We start from the raw sequence: 14,928 nt of genomic DNA, 5'->3' as shown, positions 1-14,928 counted from the left end.
ACAACTACTTCAAGATTGTTCCTCCTGAGAAATCGTAAGGTCTTAGACGCCTTTTCCCACCGAAAGAGTTCTGTGATTCACCCAGACAGAACCACCACGCTCCTCAACAAAGGCCTTCAGTGGAGACCCCGTGCGCGGGGGCTGCAGGCCGAGGTGGAGCCGGCAGGGCAGACAGCCCCAGCAGAGACCAAGCCCGCTCTGCCCGCAACCCGCAGCGCTGACACGGAGCCGCTCCCCAGCCCTCCTCTGTACCCCGCCCCGGCGGCTGCCGTGACGCCACTTCCGCCTCGGGTCGGCCGCGCCCCGGGGTGCCGCCGAGTGCTTCCGCCTGCGAGTTTCCAGGGCAACGCGGCGCCCGGTCCGCGTGAGTATCGGCCGTGATCGGCCCGTGGGGAAGTATTTGGAGGGGCCTTGACCCTTCCCGGGGAGAAGTTCGATGCTTCCCATGCCGCCAGCGCGAAGCCGCGGCGCTCCCGTTAGTCGCTGACTGTTCCCAGGGACGGGCTACGGGGCCCGGGGCGGCCGGTCCTCGTCCCCCGCCTGCCGGGGACTGCCCCGCTGCGGTCTGGTGGCGGGGAAGCGGCGCACACGTTGTGCACTGTCCCGGTAATCCCGCAGGATTCCTCGGGCGGGCGGCCTAGCTGTGGAGGCATCGGTGGTGCAGGGGCGGCCTGCAGCCCCCAGGGTGGCCGGGAGCGCACTGCCTATGCCCCGATCAGCCCTGCTGGCGGCTGCCTCAGGCCCTTCCGTGCAGCGGAGGGGTGGACAGTCGGGCATGTGCCGGGCCAGGAGCACAGTAGAAGGGCTGCGATTTTGCCTGTTGGAGGCCAGCAAAAGATCCTTTCTTGTCCCCTTGGGACAGATGTGGGCAGATGGTCCCCTAGGAGCTATGGAAGGAGCTTTCCCAGTTCCGCTGCCCAGCAAAGTTGTAGCGGTTAAAGGAGGGGTATCCAAACTGGAGAGTACTACATTCAAACATCTTTTATCCGTTGAACAGTTTTATCGTGGATAGTACCATGTGCTGGCATAAGGAACAATAGAGCCAGTACACAGAAGTTTATTGTAGTGCTCTTAAACAAGTACTCAGTCCTTCTATCTTAAATTCTTTGTGCAGCTGGACCCAGTGGGACCAGGTTAACCCCAAGAGATGTCGACTCCCCCTCTCTCGGGGGCAGGCATGCCACCTGGTGCTTTCTCAGGGACACAGGCTCAAGCAGCTCGGGAGGTAAACACAGCTTCTCTCTGTCGAATTGGCCAAGAAACTGTGCAGGACATTGTATTTCGAACTATGGAAATCTTCCAGTTACTGAGGAACATGCAGGTGAGAAACAAGTTTTTATGGTCCCTAACTTACCACATTTTTTAGCACCAGCCACCAGTATATGGGATTGATTAGAGAAGTGAATGCTACTCCTAATATATTTGCTTTCTCTGCACATTAAGTGAAGGTGGAGAGCATTCAGAAATGCTTAATTATTATCTCCTCCACAATTAATACACTCTAATAAGACTTCATATATATGTTTTCCATTATGAAAACTGAAGTCTGTTTATGTGCCAGCTATGTTTCTGGTTTTGTTAACATTGGAGGGGTAGTCTTAGAGACATTTTCTTTGGTCTTTTCCTGTAATATTTTCCACTTAGATTTTTTTTGGACATTTCTTTTTTGCTATTAAAGTGGACATAATCCTTATTTGTGGCTACTTACTGAGAAAACATACAAACTTCTGTTGAGAGTAGAAGATAAATTATCATCCCTATTCCATCTGTATTTTCATGATTCTGTCAATTTCCTTCTGAAGTTGGCTTACATACAGGTATATTTGCTTGCTAACTGTGAATTCAGTTTGATTGTGTCTCTGAATTGTGAGCTGGGGTTGAGACAATGTGATATGGAATAATACTTGGATAACAACAGTGTCATGCTTAAGCATTTCAAAGATAGTCACTGAAAAGAGCTACAGAGGGATTGACAATGATCATGAGACAATATGATACTGAATAATACTTTGATAACAACACAAAGTTGTTTGACAGCAGTGATTTGGCACATCAAATGAACAGAGCAGATAAAATACATAATTTTGTTGATAAAATAGAAAATTCAGTGATTTCTGTGAGGTGACTTTGATTGTCTTGTTTTAAAATGTAGAATAGGATTGAACTGAATTGAATTGAACTGAATTGAATTGAATTGAATTGAATTGAATTGAATTGAATTGAATTGATCAGGTTGGAAAAGACCTTTGAGGTCATCAAGTCCAACCTATCATCCAACACTGTCTAATCAACTGAAAAGCCTCCTCTGATTTATTTTGCTTTATTTATTTAATGTGACAGAAACTTTAACATAATATTTTTAATGTTTTGGGGTTTTGGTTCTCTAAGTTACCAAATGGTGTTACTTATCATACTGGAACATACCAAGACAGACTGGGAAAGCTGCAAGAACATCTCCGTCAGCTATCGATACTCTTCAGAAAACTGAGATTAGTCTATGACAAATGCAATGAAAACTGTGCTGGGCTCGATCCTGTTCCCATAGAAGTAAGTATCTCTATTCATATATAAACTGCAAATCGGGATAACCACTCTCTCCTTAGCATATCATCTATTCTCCTGAGTTGTAGTAGGAGACTCATAACAAGTTTTGAATGAGACTGGAATTATTCAGTGCGCCTTTGGACCTGGCTGAAAGATTGTGAGATTTTCACATTAACATCAACAATTTTTCCCAGTTGGAAGTGATCCAGTTTTGACATCAAACATCATTTAAATTTTAGACTTTTACCTCAAGACTTCTTGGTGCATTCACCAAGGAATGTTTGCCCTAGGGAAGAAGGGTCAGGGCAAGTATTTGGTGGTTGTTCATTTGGGAAAAAGGCTGCCTTAAGCTCTGACCTGCCCACCTGGCTGCCTGAGTAATAAGAATTAGTCTCTTACTCTGACCACCGGTCTGTTCCTCCAGAGTTCTCTCACTCAGCTACTTTTAACCTGCTGAGAAAGTATGAACTAAATCCGAGTGTGCAGTGGTGATGGAAAAGTGAACAACATAAGAGTTGCAGGCAGGATGATTGACCAAATATTTTCCTAATAAAAATGCTATTCCTAGTACAACCAAATCTTCATTTTTTTTCCCTCTTGTAAGTTCAGTTGTTTCTGATTCCTAGTAATATTCTTAAGCCTGCTTTGTGTTGTGATTTAAGTTATTACTGCTCTATATTATCCAGAACTGTGAAGTTCTTTAAGTACTGACCTTTGGATTCTGAGGTAACTCTACTGATGGACCTCTGGTTGTCCATTGAGTTTTAATCATTTAATCATTATATTTGAGTCCATTCTAGACTGCTGATCTACTTCTGTCAGCAGTCACTGCCATGTGATCCAGGGGAAGATAATTTAGAAACTTCACAGCAAGCAAGGGAGTGAGGTAACTTTCCCACTAAAAGAAAAACAAAAACATCCCCAACTTTTTTTCATGGCTTATTGGGCACTTGTGCCTCTTTTAAAAGCTTTTGATGTGTCTTGTTTTCACATCGGTGGGGCTGGTCTGTTTGGGATTTGTTTTTTCCTAATTTTCACAGGTTTTTTCCTGTTAACCAGGATGAAGAAGTATCACCAGAGAGAAGATGAGTAGTCTCTTTGAGCTTTTTGGTTTTTTAATGCTAGGTGTCACTGATACCTTATGCACAGCAGAGTTTTGTATTGATAGTCAGAAGTTTTTTCTCCTTTATCTGTGTAGTCTTTTCTACTCTGAAGTAAAAAGAATGCCTGCCTTGTGTTTTCTTAGGAAGGGTGAATGATAGTGGCACACCATTCCTCTTTGATCACCTGTCTTCAGTTCTTATTTCAAATTTTCAATAATAGTCTCAACCATATTCTTTAATGAGCAACATTCAAACCATATCTTGGAAGAACATCAACCAAATCTCTTCTAGTTTTTCTTTACACAGTCAAAAGAAGTCTGTGCCTACTAATATTCCTTAGTCTGTTATTACTGATTTAAGTGGTTTATACTTTTTTGTGGTTACTATGTCTTAGCAGTATAGCAGCTATTCTTACCAATTTTCTGTTAACCAGCATAGCAGGGCACGAGATAATTGTGAAGCAAATCTGCCTATGCAGTTCCCTAATTGATTATCTGCTTCATTTGTATGTTAGGTGGAGTTCTTTGCTTTTCTTTGTGTGGTGTGTTGGGTTTTTTTTTTACTACCTTTTCTGAAAAATGAGAGGTTTTCAAAGGAAATGTTCCACTTTGAGTGATACTTTATTTTGCCATCAGACAGAAGGATTTTTTTTCCACGTGTATTTAAGCAGCCACAGCACTTCTTTATGGTATACAAATGGTAAACTTTGCGAGGTTTTCATGGCAGAGTTTAGTGTAGTAGTTCTTGTCCTTTTTGATAAGCTTAGTGAAAATGACCCTACACAAATTTTTGCACAGAAGGAAATCACATTTTCAGTGGATTGAATCAAAGTAAGTTTTCCATCAGAATGCTGAAGGATGCTGCTGAATGCTTCCTAACATGACACCCTAACTTAAGTAACAATGTAATATGGATGCAATGAGCATCTCTCTCCAAGACTTAAACTAGTGTCTCATTTGCATCAGTTACCAGTCTTTCATTTGTCTGTAATGTGTATGTGAACAAGGATGTAATTTTTCTATCAACCTTAGCATTTCTCAGTTCAAGGCAGAAAAATCAACAGACTATAGATTTTGTGGGTGTGTGTTGCGTATAAAATGTTGCAGCATATAGTTGTTTTTTAATAGAATGTTAATAGCTTGAGAGTGCTTTGACACAGGAGAATGTTTTGTATTTAGTCTATTTACTAATAATTTTTTGTCTTAGGAAAGGGAATGTACATTCATAGTTTCATAGTTTCATTCAGGGTTGGAAGGGACCACAAGGATCATCCAGTTCCAACCCCCCTGCCATGGGCAGGGATACCCCACACTAGATCAGGCTGGACAGAGCCCCATCCAGCCTGCTCTTAAACACCCCCAGGGACGGGGCCTCGATATTCATTTAGAAATTCTTTCTGAAGGGTTTTTTGGCTTTGTAGAAGCTTACAAAAGTGATAGTACACAAGGTCCCTGAGGAGATCACAGCAAGAAGGTCTTGTGGAAAAATTTCTCTTAGGTAACTGTGTGCCTGTTCATAAGAACAGTCAAACAGAGGCCCACTATAATAGCAAGCCATCATTAGGGGATTAGCCAAGTAGCTGTGTAAGAGTAGTAGTAATTCTGTTTAGTATATCACTGACATACTTTATAATAGTGGTAACCTCATGTTTGTGATATTTCATAGTGAGGAATATTAAATTTTTTGGCAGTCTGCAGTGTTCAAGAATACAAGGATGTATGTCCTAAAAATCTTACAATGAAAAGACTGCTTTCTGCCTGCAGTTGTGAAATTGCTTAGGTCTAAGCCTGGTAATATGTGGGATTGTGTCTTCCTAAAATACATAATCTTTCTGGAGAACTGGCAGGTCATTCCCAGGCCTTTGATGTTTTGAGGTGATGAAGTAAGCTTTTCTTCACTTCCTTTTGAGAAGTTTGAACATTTGGTGAAAATGGTTATACCTTATCTGTCTCCTGGTTTTGATTTCCTTGTAAAAGTATTTTTAACTTTAGGGGGGGAGAAAAAAAAAAGAAAAAATGAAAAAGAAAGAAAAGGAAGAATAAAAAGAAAATGTGTCTTGTCTTCACAGCAACTTATTCCATATGTTGAAGAGGATGGCTCCAAGCACGACGATCGGGGTGCTGCAAGTCAGCTTCGTTTTGCTAGTGAGGAGAGAAGGGAAATTATGGAAGTAAATAAGGTAACAGAGTTGAAATTCATTTGCATAAAACTGAAAAATGTCACTTTGTCATTACAAAGTTTAAATTTCTGGATTCCTGTATTAAATGTGGGGTGACCACCATCAAACTTAGTAATAAGTACTTCTGGCATGTAACTATTTCAGACTGAGTGGCAGTATGCAATTGAGTACAACTACTAAAGATGGATTGAAAAAATATGCTGTGGTAATTGCTAAACATAGAGTTGAGATTAAAAATATGTGGTTTGACCAGACCACAATCTTGATCATTGTTTCTTCAATCTATAAAGTACAGATAGAATTAAATATTTCTGTAGCTGTAATATCTGTAAATAGGAGTAAAAAGGAGGAGTAGTCTACAAACATAACTGAACAAAGGAAACAAATGAGTAAAATAATTCTTTATGGAGAGAATCTTAATTTCCCTATTTTAAGATATTTACAGTATTTTAATTTGTCTTTAACAGTCAGAGAGGTACTGAATTCTTTTATAACCCATTTATTTGGATAAATGTGTGCATATTGTACAGGAGGAGGAAATTAAGACTGTGAGCCTAGAGAAAAGCAGCTGTCAGCTTTCCTGTTGTTTTCTTCACAGTGCTGATGTAGCAGGGTTTTATATATTCTATTGTATGTAATGTTTACTGTGAATTTATGCACATTCATTTGCAGTCTCTAAGTGTTGGTAAGCTTAACTGTCCCTGTTTGCTGTGTTTTTAATAGTTCTGTGACATGGGTTTGCCCTTTTTGTTGTGCTTGTATGCTAATGTGTTTGTAAACCTCCTTGACGTGATCTTGTGAAAAGCATTTCATAAATGTTTATGGTGAGTTCTGAACCCTAAGAAGGTTGATGGTGTTACAGGACCATTGGTACCACATTAGTAGTTAAGAATGTATTAAACCCTTCACTTAAATCTGGTCTGAAAACCTTACACTTAAAATATCTCTGCCTAATTTTCAGGCTTTTCACAGTAAATCTCCATGAGATAATTGAACTTTCTCTAGTATCCTTGTGGACAAGTAATTAGTATCTCCTGCAAAAGAGGTTGAAACATCTGACTTTTGAAAGGGTACTGATTCATTTTTTTTTGTGTCTCCCTGAAGCTGTGTAAGTACCATTACTTTAAAGTTCAAACCCTAATACATTACAGAAAGGAAATGCTTTGGGTTTTATGACTAGAAATAAATAAAATCTTATTTTTTTCCCCCCCCAAGAAAAATAACTGGAATCAGGTCAGTTGGTCTGATTTCTGACACTGGCTGCTGGGCTCAAATAGCCCTCTCTGATTCATAGTTGGCACTCCAGTCATCTTTTCCATCTTCTATGGTATGTAAAGTCAACCTCTAACTCACTTGTGCTTAATTTATTTTAGCCAAATTTCAGTCATACAAAATGTTGATGGAAAAGCTGTGACAGGGAAATCAGCATGGCCAATGAAGAAGGGTTTTGTATTCATGGCCCGTGGTCTTTTCTTCCTTCATTGAGCTGTCCTGCTCTCACCTAGTCCTGTTTGCAGAGATAGGCAGTATTTTTTCATTCTTGCCTGTTACTACTACCCCCCAAAAGAGCATTATTACAATAACTCAATATTTTGACAGTACAAAGACATTTGAATTCTTGGACCTTTCATAAGTCTCTTAAGTTTGCCCTTCTTGCTGTGGTATCCCAGCCAGTCTAGTCTCTTCAGTGGCTTTAGATGTATGTGAAAGATGCTGCCTGTCTTGCAGTGTACAGCACAGTCAAAACTAAGTAGTTCACATAAACATTGTGGATCATATATTCTCACACTGAAGTATGCCCCCTTCCAGGAAGCACTGACTAGAAACATGGCAGCTCTGCTTTGCTACCATGGTTGTCTGGGAAAGGATCACCCCAAGTGGGTAATGAGAGGAGCATCATGTACTTCCTATGCCCACCAGCTCAGTCATGGGGCAGGGGAACCTGGTGATGTAGCAGAGTTCCTAAATACTACAGAAGCTTTTGATGTTGCTTCACTGCATAGTGGCACTTTCTAGTCTTATTTATTTATTTGTGATACTATAGTAGGCTTACTTTTGGGGTCAGAAGGCTGAATGAGCTGACCTTGGATAAGTAGTACTCGACCATTAAGGTAAAATACAGATGAGTTTACAAGGAATTTCATTTCTGTCCTAGCAATTCAGTGATACATAGCAGCTGTGGATTTAAGCAAAACCTATAAAGTTTAAAAACAAAAGGGTTTTTTTGCCAACTATAAGAAGAGTGCACCATTAGTATAAAACAACCAAAAACCCTCTATTTATCGAACACTAAATAGCTTTGCCTTTTGTACTAAACAACTCTCTCCTACAGTTCCCAAATAGGTTATTTTTTGCTTTTACCTGCCTTTGCTTTCTGAAGTTTTAAGTTGCTGGGGTGGTTGACTCTTCTCTGGAACAAATAATTTGCTGTTCCAGAATCAGTTTGGCATTTACATTGGTCTACTAATGCAAGTCCTGATCCAGTTTTCCCTGAACATAATTCCTATTTGCAACAATGAGGAGCTACTGCCCAAATTTCCTCACTTGCCTTTGTATTTTTTGAGCCTGTTATGTTCAATAGTACAGGGGTTTTAACCTTTAAGTAGCAGCATCTCTAATATTCTCAAGATGTCAGTCTCACCTTGAGTCCATGGTCTTGTGGTACATTTGACAGGATTTACAACAGAAGATGTAAAATCACAGCCTGAGAACACTTTAATCTGTGTTGCTGCCTTATCAGCAGTTTTGTTCACTGCTTGGTTTTAGAAATGGAGTGAGTACAGCTTTTGATTTAATGTTTTCTTTTTGAGGTGCTGTAGGTCTGATTTCAAATGAAGCACTTAGGAAAGCCATCACATAATTAGTAGTCTCAATACATGTGGGTGAAAATTAAATGGTGTGAAATATCATTAGGGCATTCCAGGTGACCCTTTAGAAAACAATCATGTTTGATATCCTTAATTAATCTTTGCTAACTGCTTAACAGTGATCTTGCTAAGAGAGGAAATGACAAATCTATATGACAGGCTTTTAAGTTAAGCTGTTACACGTTTAGCTCTGGGGCTTTTTTGATAACAAAACTGTTGGGCACTGCAGCTGATGTGGTTTAGGGAAGTAGTCCTTAAAATGACAGCGATTTGCAATTAGCCTTTCTCTTTGGAGAATTTCAGCTGAAAACTACTTTTGACAGTGCTGAAAACCTGCATCCAGAAGGATTTGCTACATAGACTTTCTGGAATCAGAGGTGAGGCTTATCCACCTATAAGTTTTCAAGATGGAAACACCTTTTATTTTTTAAGGAAAAGAAGTGCCTTTACAACATAGGCAACTTTTGATGTTTTTAAAGGCATCAGTTGGAAATCAATCTTATTGTCCACAGTGTTTATACCATTATATTGACATTTGCCCAAAGAAGGGACTTTGAACAAATGGGTTGAGTAAAGAATAATGATTCATAGTGATGTTTAGGTTTTAAAATGTGAAAGAGAGATGAGCTTAAGATGAGGTGGGGGATAGAAAGAATGTACAAAAGGTAATCTTGATACATCTCTGATAAAGTTGTGGACTGGCCTAGACAGCACTGATTTCAAATTAAATGAAACCCAAAAATGAGCTTAAATCAACAATTTATTTCACTCAAAATTACTGTGTCCTACTGAAAACGAATCTGTATGAAATATGTCAAGTTCTTTATGGCACATTCCTTGAAAGGCAGCTCTTTCTAGATATATATTATGGTTCTCCCACTTTTGTTTCCATTTATGTGGATTTTGTCTTTCTGTACATGTTTTCATAACTGGCCTGAGCTTGTCCCGCTAAGGTCTTGTTTACTGGAAGGCACAGTCCTTGTCAACTCCATCACACTGGAAGGCACAGTCCTTGTCAACTCCATCACACTGGCCATGCTTGCAGTGTCACTCAAAAGGGATACTTAATCACATTGAAAATCAGTAGCACCAAAGAAGACCCTTTCAGATCATTTTTCAGTTAGATCACATTTCTGATAGAGAGAGACTAAGAGAAACATGCCTGACAAATACCAGATGAACTTAGATCTCTTAAACTCATTATAAACCGCCTCACATAAGATAATTTTCCTGTGCCATCTTAAAACAGATAAAGTCAGAAACTGTAGCCTGTACGTAGGATGAAGTACCTTGTTACATACAACTGTTGATCCTGAGAAGAAGTCCAGAGTTCAACTAAGTCATCTCAGTAGAAGGAGGAAAGAGTGGGAGAGAACTTGCAAGCAATCTGTTCAAACTAAAATTTGTCACTGCTGCAGAAGCTGCTTACAGAACTTGCCTGGTTTCTAAGCAGGCCATTTCACTTATCTTTCCAAGGCTAGAGCTGAGCTCTGACTGGCTCAGCAAAGTCTTAAGCAGGGGCCAGCTCTACCAGTGGTGCAGAATATAGTAATTCTGTAGTACTTTGTGGTGTGGACCACTGCCTGTCAAAGATTAGTCAAAAAGATCACTATGTGCATTTCAGTTAAGAGACCATGCTCTCTGAAGCGGACTTTTTTCCACCTCTTTATTCTTTTTTTCAGCCTGAAGATGGTGCTTCGTCTTAGATGTTTTTTATATCTCTAGATAAAGCAGAATAGAAGAGCTAAGAAAATAACTCTTCACTGAAGACAAGGATCTAAAACTATCTTCAGATAAACAATTTTATACTCCTTGTCTTTGCAGATAGTTCAAAACCCACATGAATCTAATTTAAAGGTTCTTTTCTCTAGAAGCAGGTAAAGATCAAGCAGTTTACAATTTCTTAACACTTTGAAAAAGAAATGAAAATAAGTTCACACAATTAGTCTTTTGGACATAACTTGCATGAAGTTCATGTGAGCATGCCTACATAACAATACTCAACTGTCCAGTTAGACATGGAGGGAGAGAGAACACAATCTGAATTTTGGGTCTTAATGGTTCTCCTTTTTATCTGTGGCTTTAATAGCCATCACTGACTGTTCACAGGATCACAGGATGGCAGGGGTTGGAAGGGACCCAAAGAGATCATCAAGTCCAACCCCCCTGCCAGAGCAGGACCATACATGTGCTCAGGTCACAGAGGAACACATCCAGACAGGCCTTGAAAGTCTCCAGAGAAGGAGACTCCACAACCTATCTGGGGAGCCTGTTCCAGTGGTCTGTGACCCTTACAGTAGAGAAATTCCCCCTTGTGTTGAGGTGGAACCTCCTGTGCTGCAGCTTACATCCGTTGCTCCTTGTCCTATCACAGGGAGCAAGTGAGCAGAGCCTGTCCCCTCCCTCCTGACACCCAGCCCTCAGGTATTTATAAACATTTATTAAATCCTCTCTTCTCCAGACTAAAAAGCCCCAGGTCCCTCAGCCTCTCCTCATAAGACATGTGCTCCAATGTTCAGCCTTCATTTCTATTGATGAAGGCTTTGAAAAATAGTGAAATGGCATGCACTCACTATCAGTGAGTGGCAGCTTGCATTAAACTGCTGGATTTGATGTAATATTTATTGATTTCCCTAAGATTGAATATTGTGGATGGCAGGCACAAACACAGATAAAAAATGTCACAGGTATGAGCTATAGCATCAAGATCTTCCATTATGAGCTTTTGTAAGGAGGCACTTGCAGTTCTGTCATTTGAATGCTGTGGTAACTACTCTTTGTCTTTAGGAGTTGGATCTGATTTATGTTGTGAAGTTTTGGCTTCCCACATGGAAAACAAAGAAGTATTAGACAAATGCACATAGTTGTCTTTAAAATACTTCTTAGTCTGTCAAATGCTTGACTAGAAATTCCAAGTTGGCGCACATGAAGTGTCCTACATCTGTTTTCATACCCTCCTCAGCGGTCTGGAATTGGCTGTTGCCTCTGCTTCCAGGGAATGTGTCCACCTTGAAAACTCTGTGTTCAGGAATAACACAGAGTAATTCCTGTGTTCAGGAATAACTCAATCTATTACATTCCCCCTGTAATCTAAGTAACCATATTGCTTCAGGCCATTTTTACAGGGCTGAAGTGAACAGACTTCCTTTTTTCTTCTGTGCTTCTTTCCCAGCTAACCATCTGGGCAACTTGAAAATATTGGTATGCTGTCCACATCAAAATTCAAGAGACTGATTTTCAGGATATTGTTTCTTTTGTTGCTTCCTTTTATCATTGTTCCAGTTACTTGGTTCTATTACTGATCTGAGTCACCCTTTTAATGTATTGCCATTTGTGTATTGTAGATAACAAAGTTATGTCAAACCTGAAATGATTTGAATAGTTTGTCCTCTTTTGATGGTTACAAGTCTTTCCTGTGCTTTCACTTCACTTGGAACTCTGGACTTCCCTAATGAATAAGTAGTTTGATCTCTAATGTGTGAAGGCTGACATCTTATCAAATTGGACTGAGATGAAGGACATGGGTTGTTGCTAACAATACACAATAACTTAGTTCTCGACAGCTTTGATTTGAGCAGGAAAATGAATAGATGAGGTAACACATATGTGTGTTCTGTTGAAAGGTTAGGGAGATGTGCAATGTCTCAATGCACTGATCTTTCTTATGTGAGCACATGAATTATTTAAAACTATGTATTTAGGTTTGCAAACTGTAGGAGCATTTGAAGGAACAGAAGGACAGCAAGCTCACTTTACTTGGGAACATAACCTGAACATGCCTAGCAATATCTGTTTCAAAACAGGAGCCGTGAGCACATGAGGGTCGACCTACCTGGGCAGAAGGGCTGGAAAAGCTTGATTGGCTTCACCTGTACCTTGTGCTGTGTTCAAAGACCTACTGTTAATCCTCTGTTTTTCTATGCACAAAAATTATACAGCATAGTCACATAAATTTACCTCATCCCAGACTTCTTTTTTCCTGCTTAATCTTTTGGGCTTTGGAAAGAGAGGATCAGTCCTTCCAAGCATCCAGTTTTAAAAGGGATCAAATGTTTTGATAAAAAACACTGTGAAAAGAAACAGCATTCCCCCTCTATCAATGGTCCTTAACCCTCAATCCCTTCTTGTATTTTTAGAGAGTGCTTTAAAGAGGATGTATTATCCTGTTGGGACTGCTCACGGGCACCTGAGGAAAGTATCCGTGCAGCATTTAATAATACTGTAACTCTTGTTGAGTTTGAGTGTGCTATTTGAACTGATCACAAAAATGCTTCTCACAAACTCTTCCCACAGAAACTGAAGCAGAAGAATCAGCAGCTGAAGCAGATCATGGATCAGTTACGGAATCTTATCTGGGACATAAACGCCATGTTGGCGATGCGGAACTGAGCAAGGAGAATCAAACTACCGTTGGAAAGGATTCATTTGGATATATTTAACTGCTTCCTAAGGAGAACGTGTTGTCCCACAACCATATTGCAGTAATGTTTGCAAAGTCTGGAAGATTAAAATGCTGAGGTTTTGTAGTAACTGAAATGGTGTTGGTGGGGTTTTTTTTATGAAAGACTCATCCTACAGGTTCTGCTTGAGTGATTCACTGAGGCTGAATATAACACAGCCTGGGTAGCTCACAGTGATCATTTGGAGTGCTATGCAAATAAGGAGTTTTTATAAACTATTTCTGCCTTTCTTTTTTTAATAATACAATTGAGAGTGTTTTAACTGCAAGTGTTTGCCTGCTGTTCTGCAGTGCAAACCACCTCTACAGACAGGAAACGCTGCAATAGAGAAGAATCACTCTACTGAGCTACAGGTCTGAAATAAATGGTCAGACAAAATGATGCCTTGTGTTTCCCCACTGTGGGAACATATACTGCAGGCTGCTGTGCCATGCAAGTTCATCTTTGTCCATATCATGTCACTGGATGTATGTCATATTAGATAATTAGCCAAATGCAGAAGCTACATAAAATTACCCCTATATCCTTATGGATATAATGAAGTCTTTTAAAGTGAAGACTACATGCACATATCCTCAACATTAATTTCTTCTGTACCTATGTATTCTAATTTCTTGGGCACTGCTCCAGCTATTGTATGGTGTAAGTATTCCTGTAGCATTGTGTATGCTTGGAATACTTTGGTTTTGTTTACCAGAATGCACTGAATAAACACCTCATTAATCTTTTCCATATGACAACCTGTCCTAGAAAATACTGGAGTGTATGAGCAGTTCATTACTTGGAGTTAATCACCAACCTTCATCTTTCTTTGTTTTGATTCTGGTATTGCTCACAATTTTCATTAGTCCTGAAAACAGTCTTAATAATTTTTTGTTATCCTGAGATGCTGGCAGTGAGCTATGTGTCTCTCTCTTTCCAGATGAAAGAATATGTGGAAAAACCCCCACTGTTTCAGTACAGATCCATAGGGCTCTCTACTGTTAATATTTGTCAAACTGAAAACTGAGCAACCTCATGATTTGCTTCTTGTGTATTACTTCTAACTCTCATTCCATGCCCAGTCAGATTCCTTAAGAGGTTTCTCTGTGTGTGTGTGTGTGTGTGTGAAAGATTTGCTCAGAACCTTCTGAAGAGTCCAGTTAAATAGTACCCTTCTGAAAGACATTCCTTTCACTATATGGGAGTTAGGTACAGAATGCTCATTGAGTTGAGATGGATGGTTTTTAAAAACTGGTTTGTTGTTCTATCAGTCTTTTTTATTTGGGTTTTTAATAATTTCAACCCATTTGTCTGCTTCTTGAGGTAAAAACCACTGGCATGTAATAGATCTGATCGCTCCTGGTTAACAATATAGGACTTTACCCTGAAATTAAGTACAGTGTGCTTGTCTTTTATTTGTCCTTGTGGAGGATTTAAATCTTAAAGCAAATTGATGCCCAGTCTTATAATGGCAACTAAACAGAGTTAGAAAATGTTCACTTGTATTAGTTTAGTTGGTGTGGAAAGATAGGAGCAACCTGATCTAGTGTGAGGTGGCTCTGCCCATGGCAGGGGGGTTGGAACTGGATGATCTTTCTGGTCGCTTGCAACCCTGTGAGCTATGACAATGCCTAAATGTCAGTAGATGTCAAAGCACCTTACAAATAACATCACACTCTTTTCTTCCATGTGACAAATGGAGGAGTGGGTAGCTTGCTCGGTGGCAAAGCTACCAGCAGAACCTTTAGACTGACCACTGTGGCAGACTTTTTGGTCAGAAGCAATGGTCTGTT

At 40.0% G+C, this 14,928-nt stretch overlaps 1 protein-coding gene across 1 annotated transcript; it reads left to right on the top strand.

The window, feature by feature from the left end:
- Window positions 1-288: 288 nt before the first annotated feature.
- MED30 (mediator complex subunit 30) lies at window positions 289-14,525 on the top strand. The gene is made up of 5 exons (XM_068163235.1): window positions 289-364; window positions 1,115-1,321; window positions 2,389-2,547; window positions 5,716-5,826; window positions 12,987-14,525. Exons 2-5 carry the CDS (start codon window positions 1,148-1,150, stop codon window positions 13,080-13,082), a joined length of 540 nt encoding a protein of 179 aa, XP_068019336.1. The 5' UTR covers window positions 289-364; window positions 1,115-1,147; the 3' UTR covers window positions 13,083-14,525.
- The last annotated feature ends 403 nt before the right edge of the window (window positions 14,526-14,928 follow it).

This window comes from Melanerpes formicivorus, unplaced genomic scaffold, assembly GCF_026170545.1.
Source record: "Melanerpes formicivorus ecotype bairdi unplaced genomic scaffold, bMelFor1.0.p_v2 SCAF_71, whole genome shotgun sequence".
Lineage (NCBI taxonomy): Eukaryota > Metazoa > Chordata > Aves > Piciformes > Picidae > Melanerpes > Melanerpes formicivorus.
The sequence above is the reverse complement of the archived record's forward strand: the minus strand, read 5'-3'. Positions and strand labels throughout refer to the sequence as shown.

What these genes read in the sequence shown, in the direction of transcription:
- MED30 (XM_068163235.1), top strand. Translation starts at nt 1,148, where the DNA reads ATGTCGACTCCCCCTCTCTCGGGGGCAGGCATGCCACCTGGTGCTTTC. An exon ending in AGTTACTGAGGAACATGCAG is followed by an intron (nt 1,322 to 2,388) that starts GTGAGAAACAAG and finishes TGGTTCTCTAAG; the next exon opens with TTACCAAATGGTGTTACTTA. An exon ending in TCGATCCTGTTCCCATAGAA is followed by an intron (nt 2,548 to 5,715) that starts GTAAGTATCTCT and finishes TTGTCTTCACAG; the next exon opens with CAACTTATTCCATATGTTGA.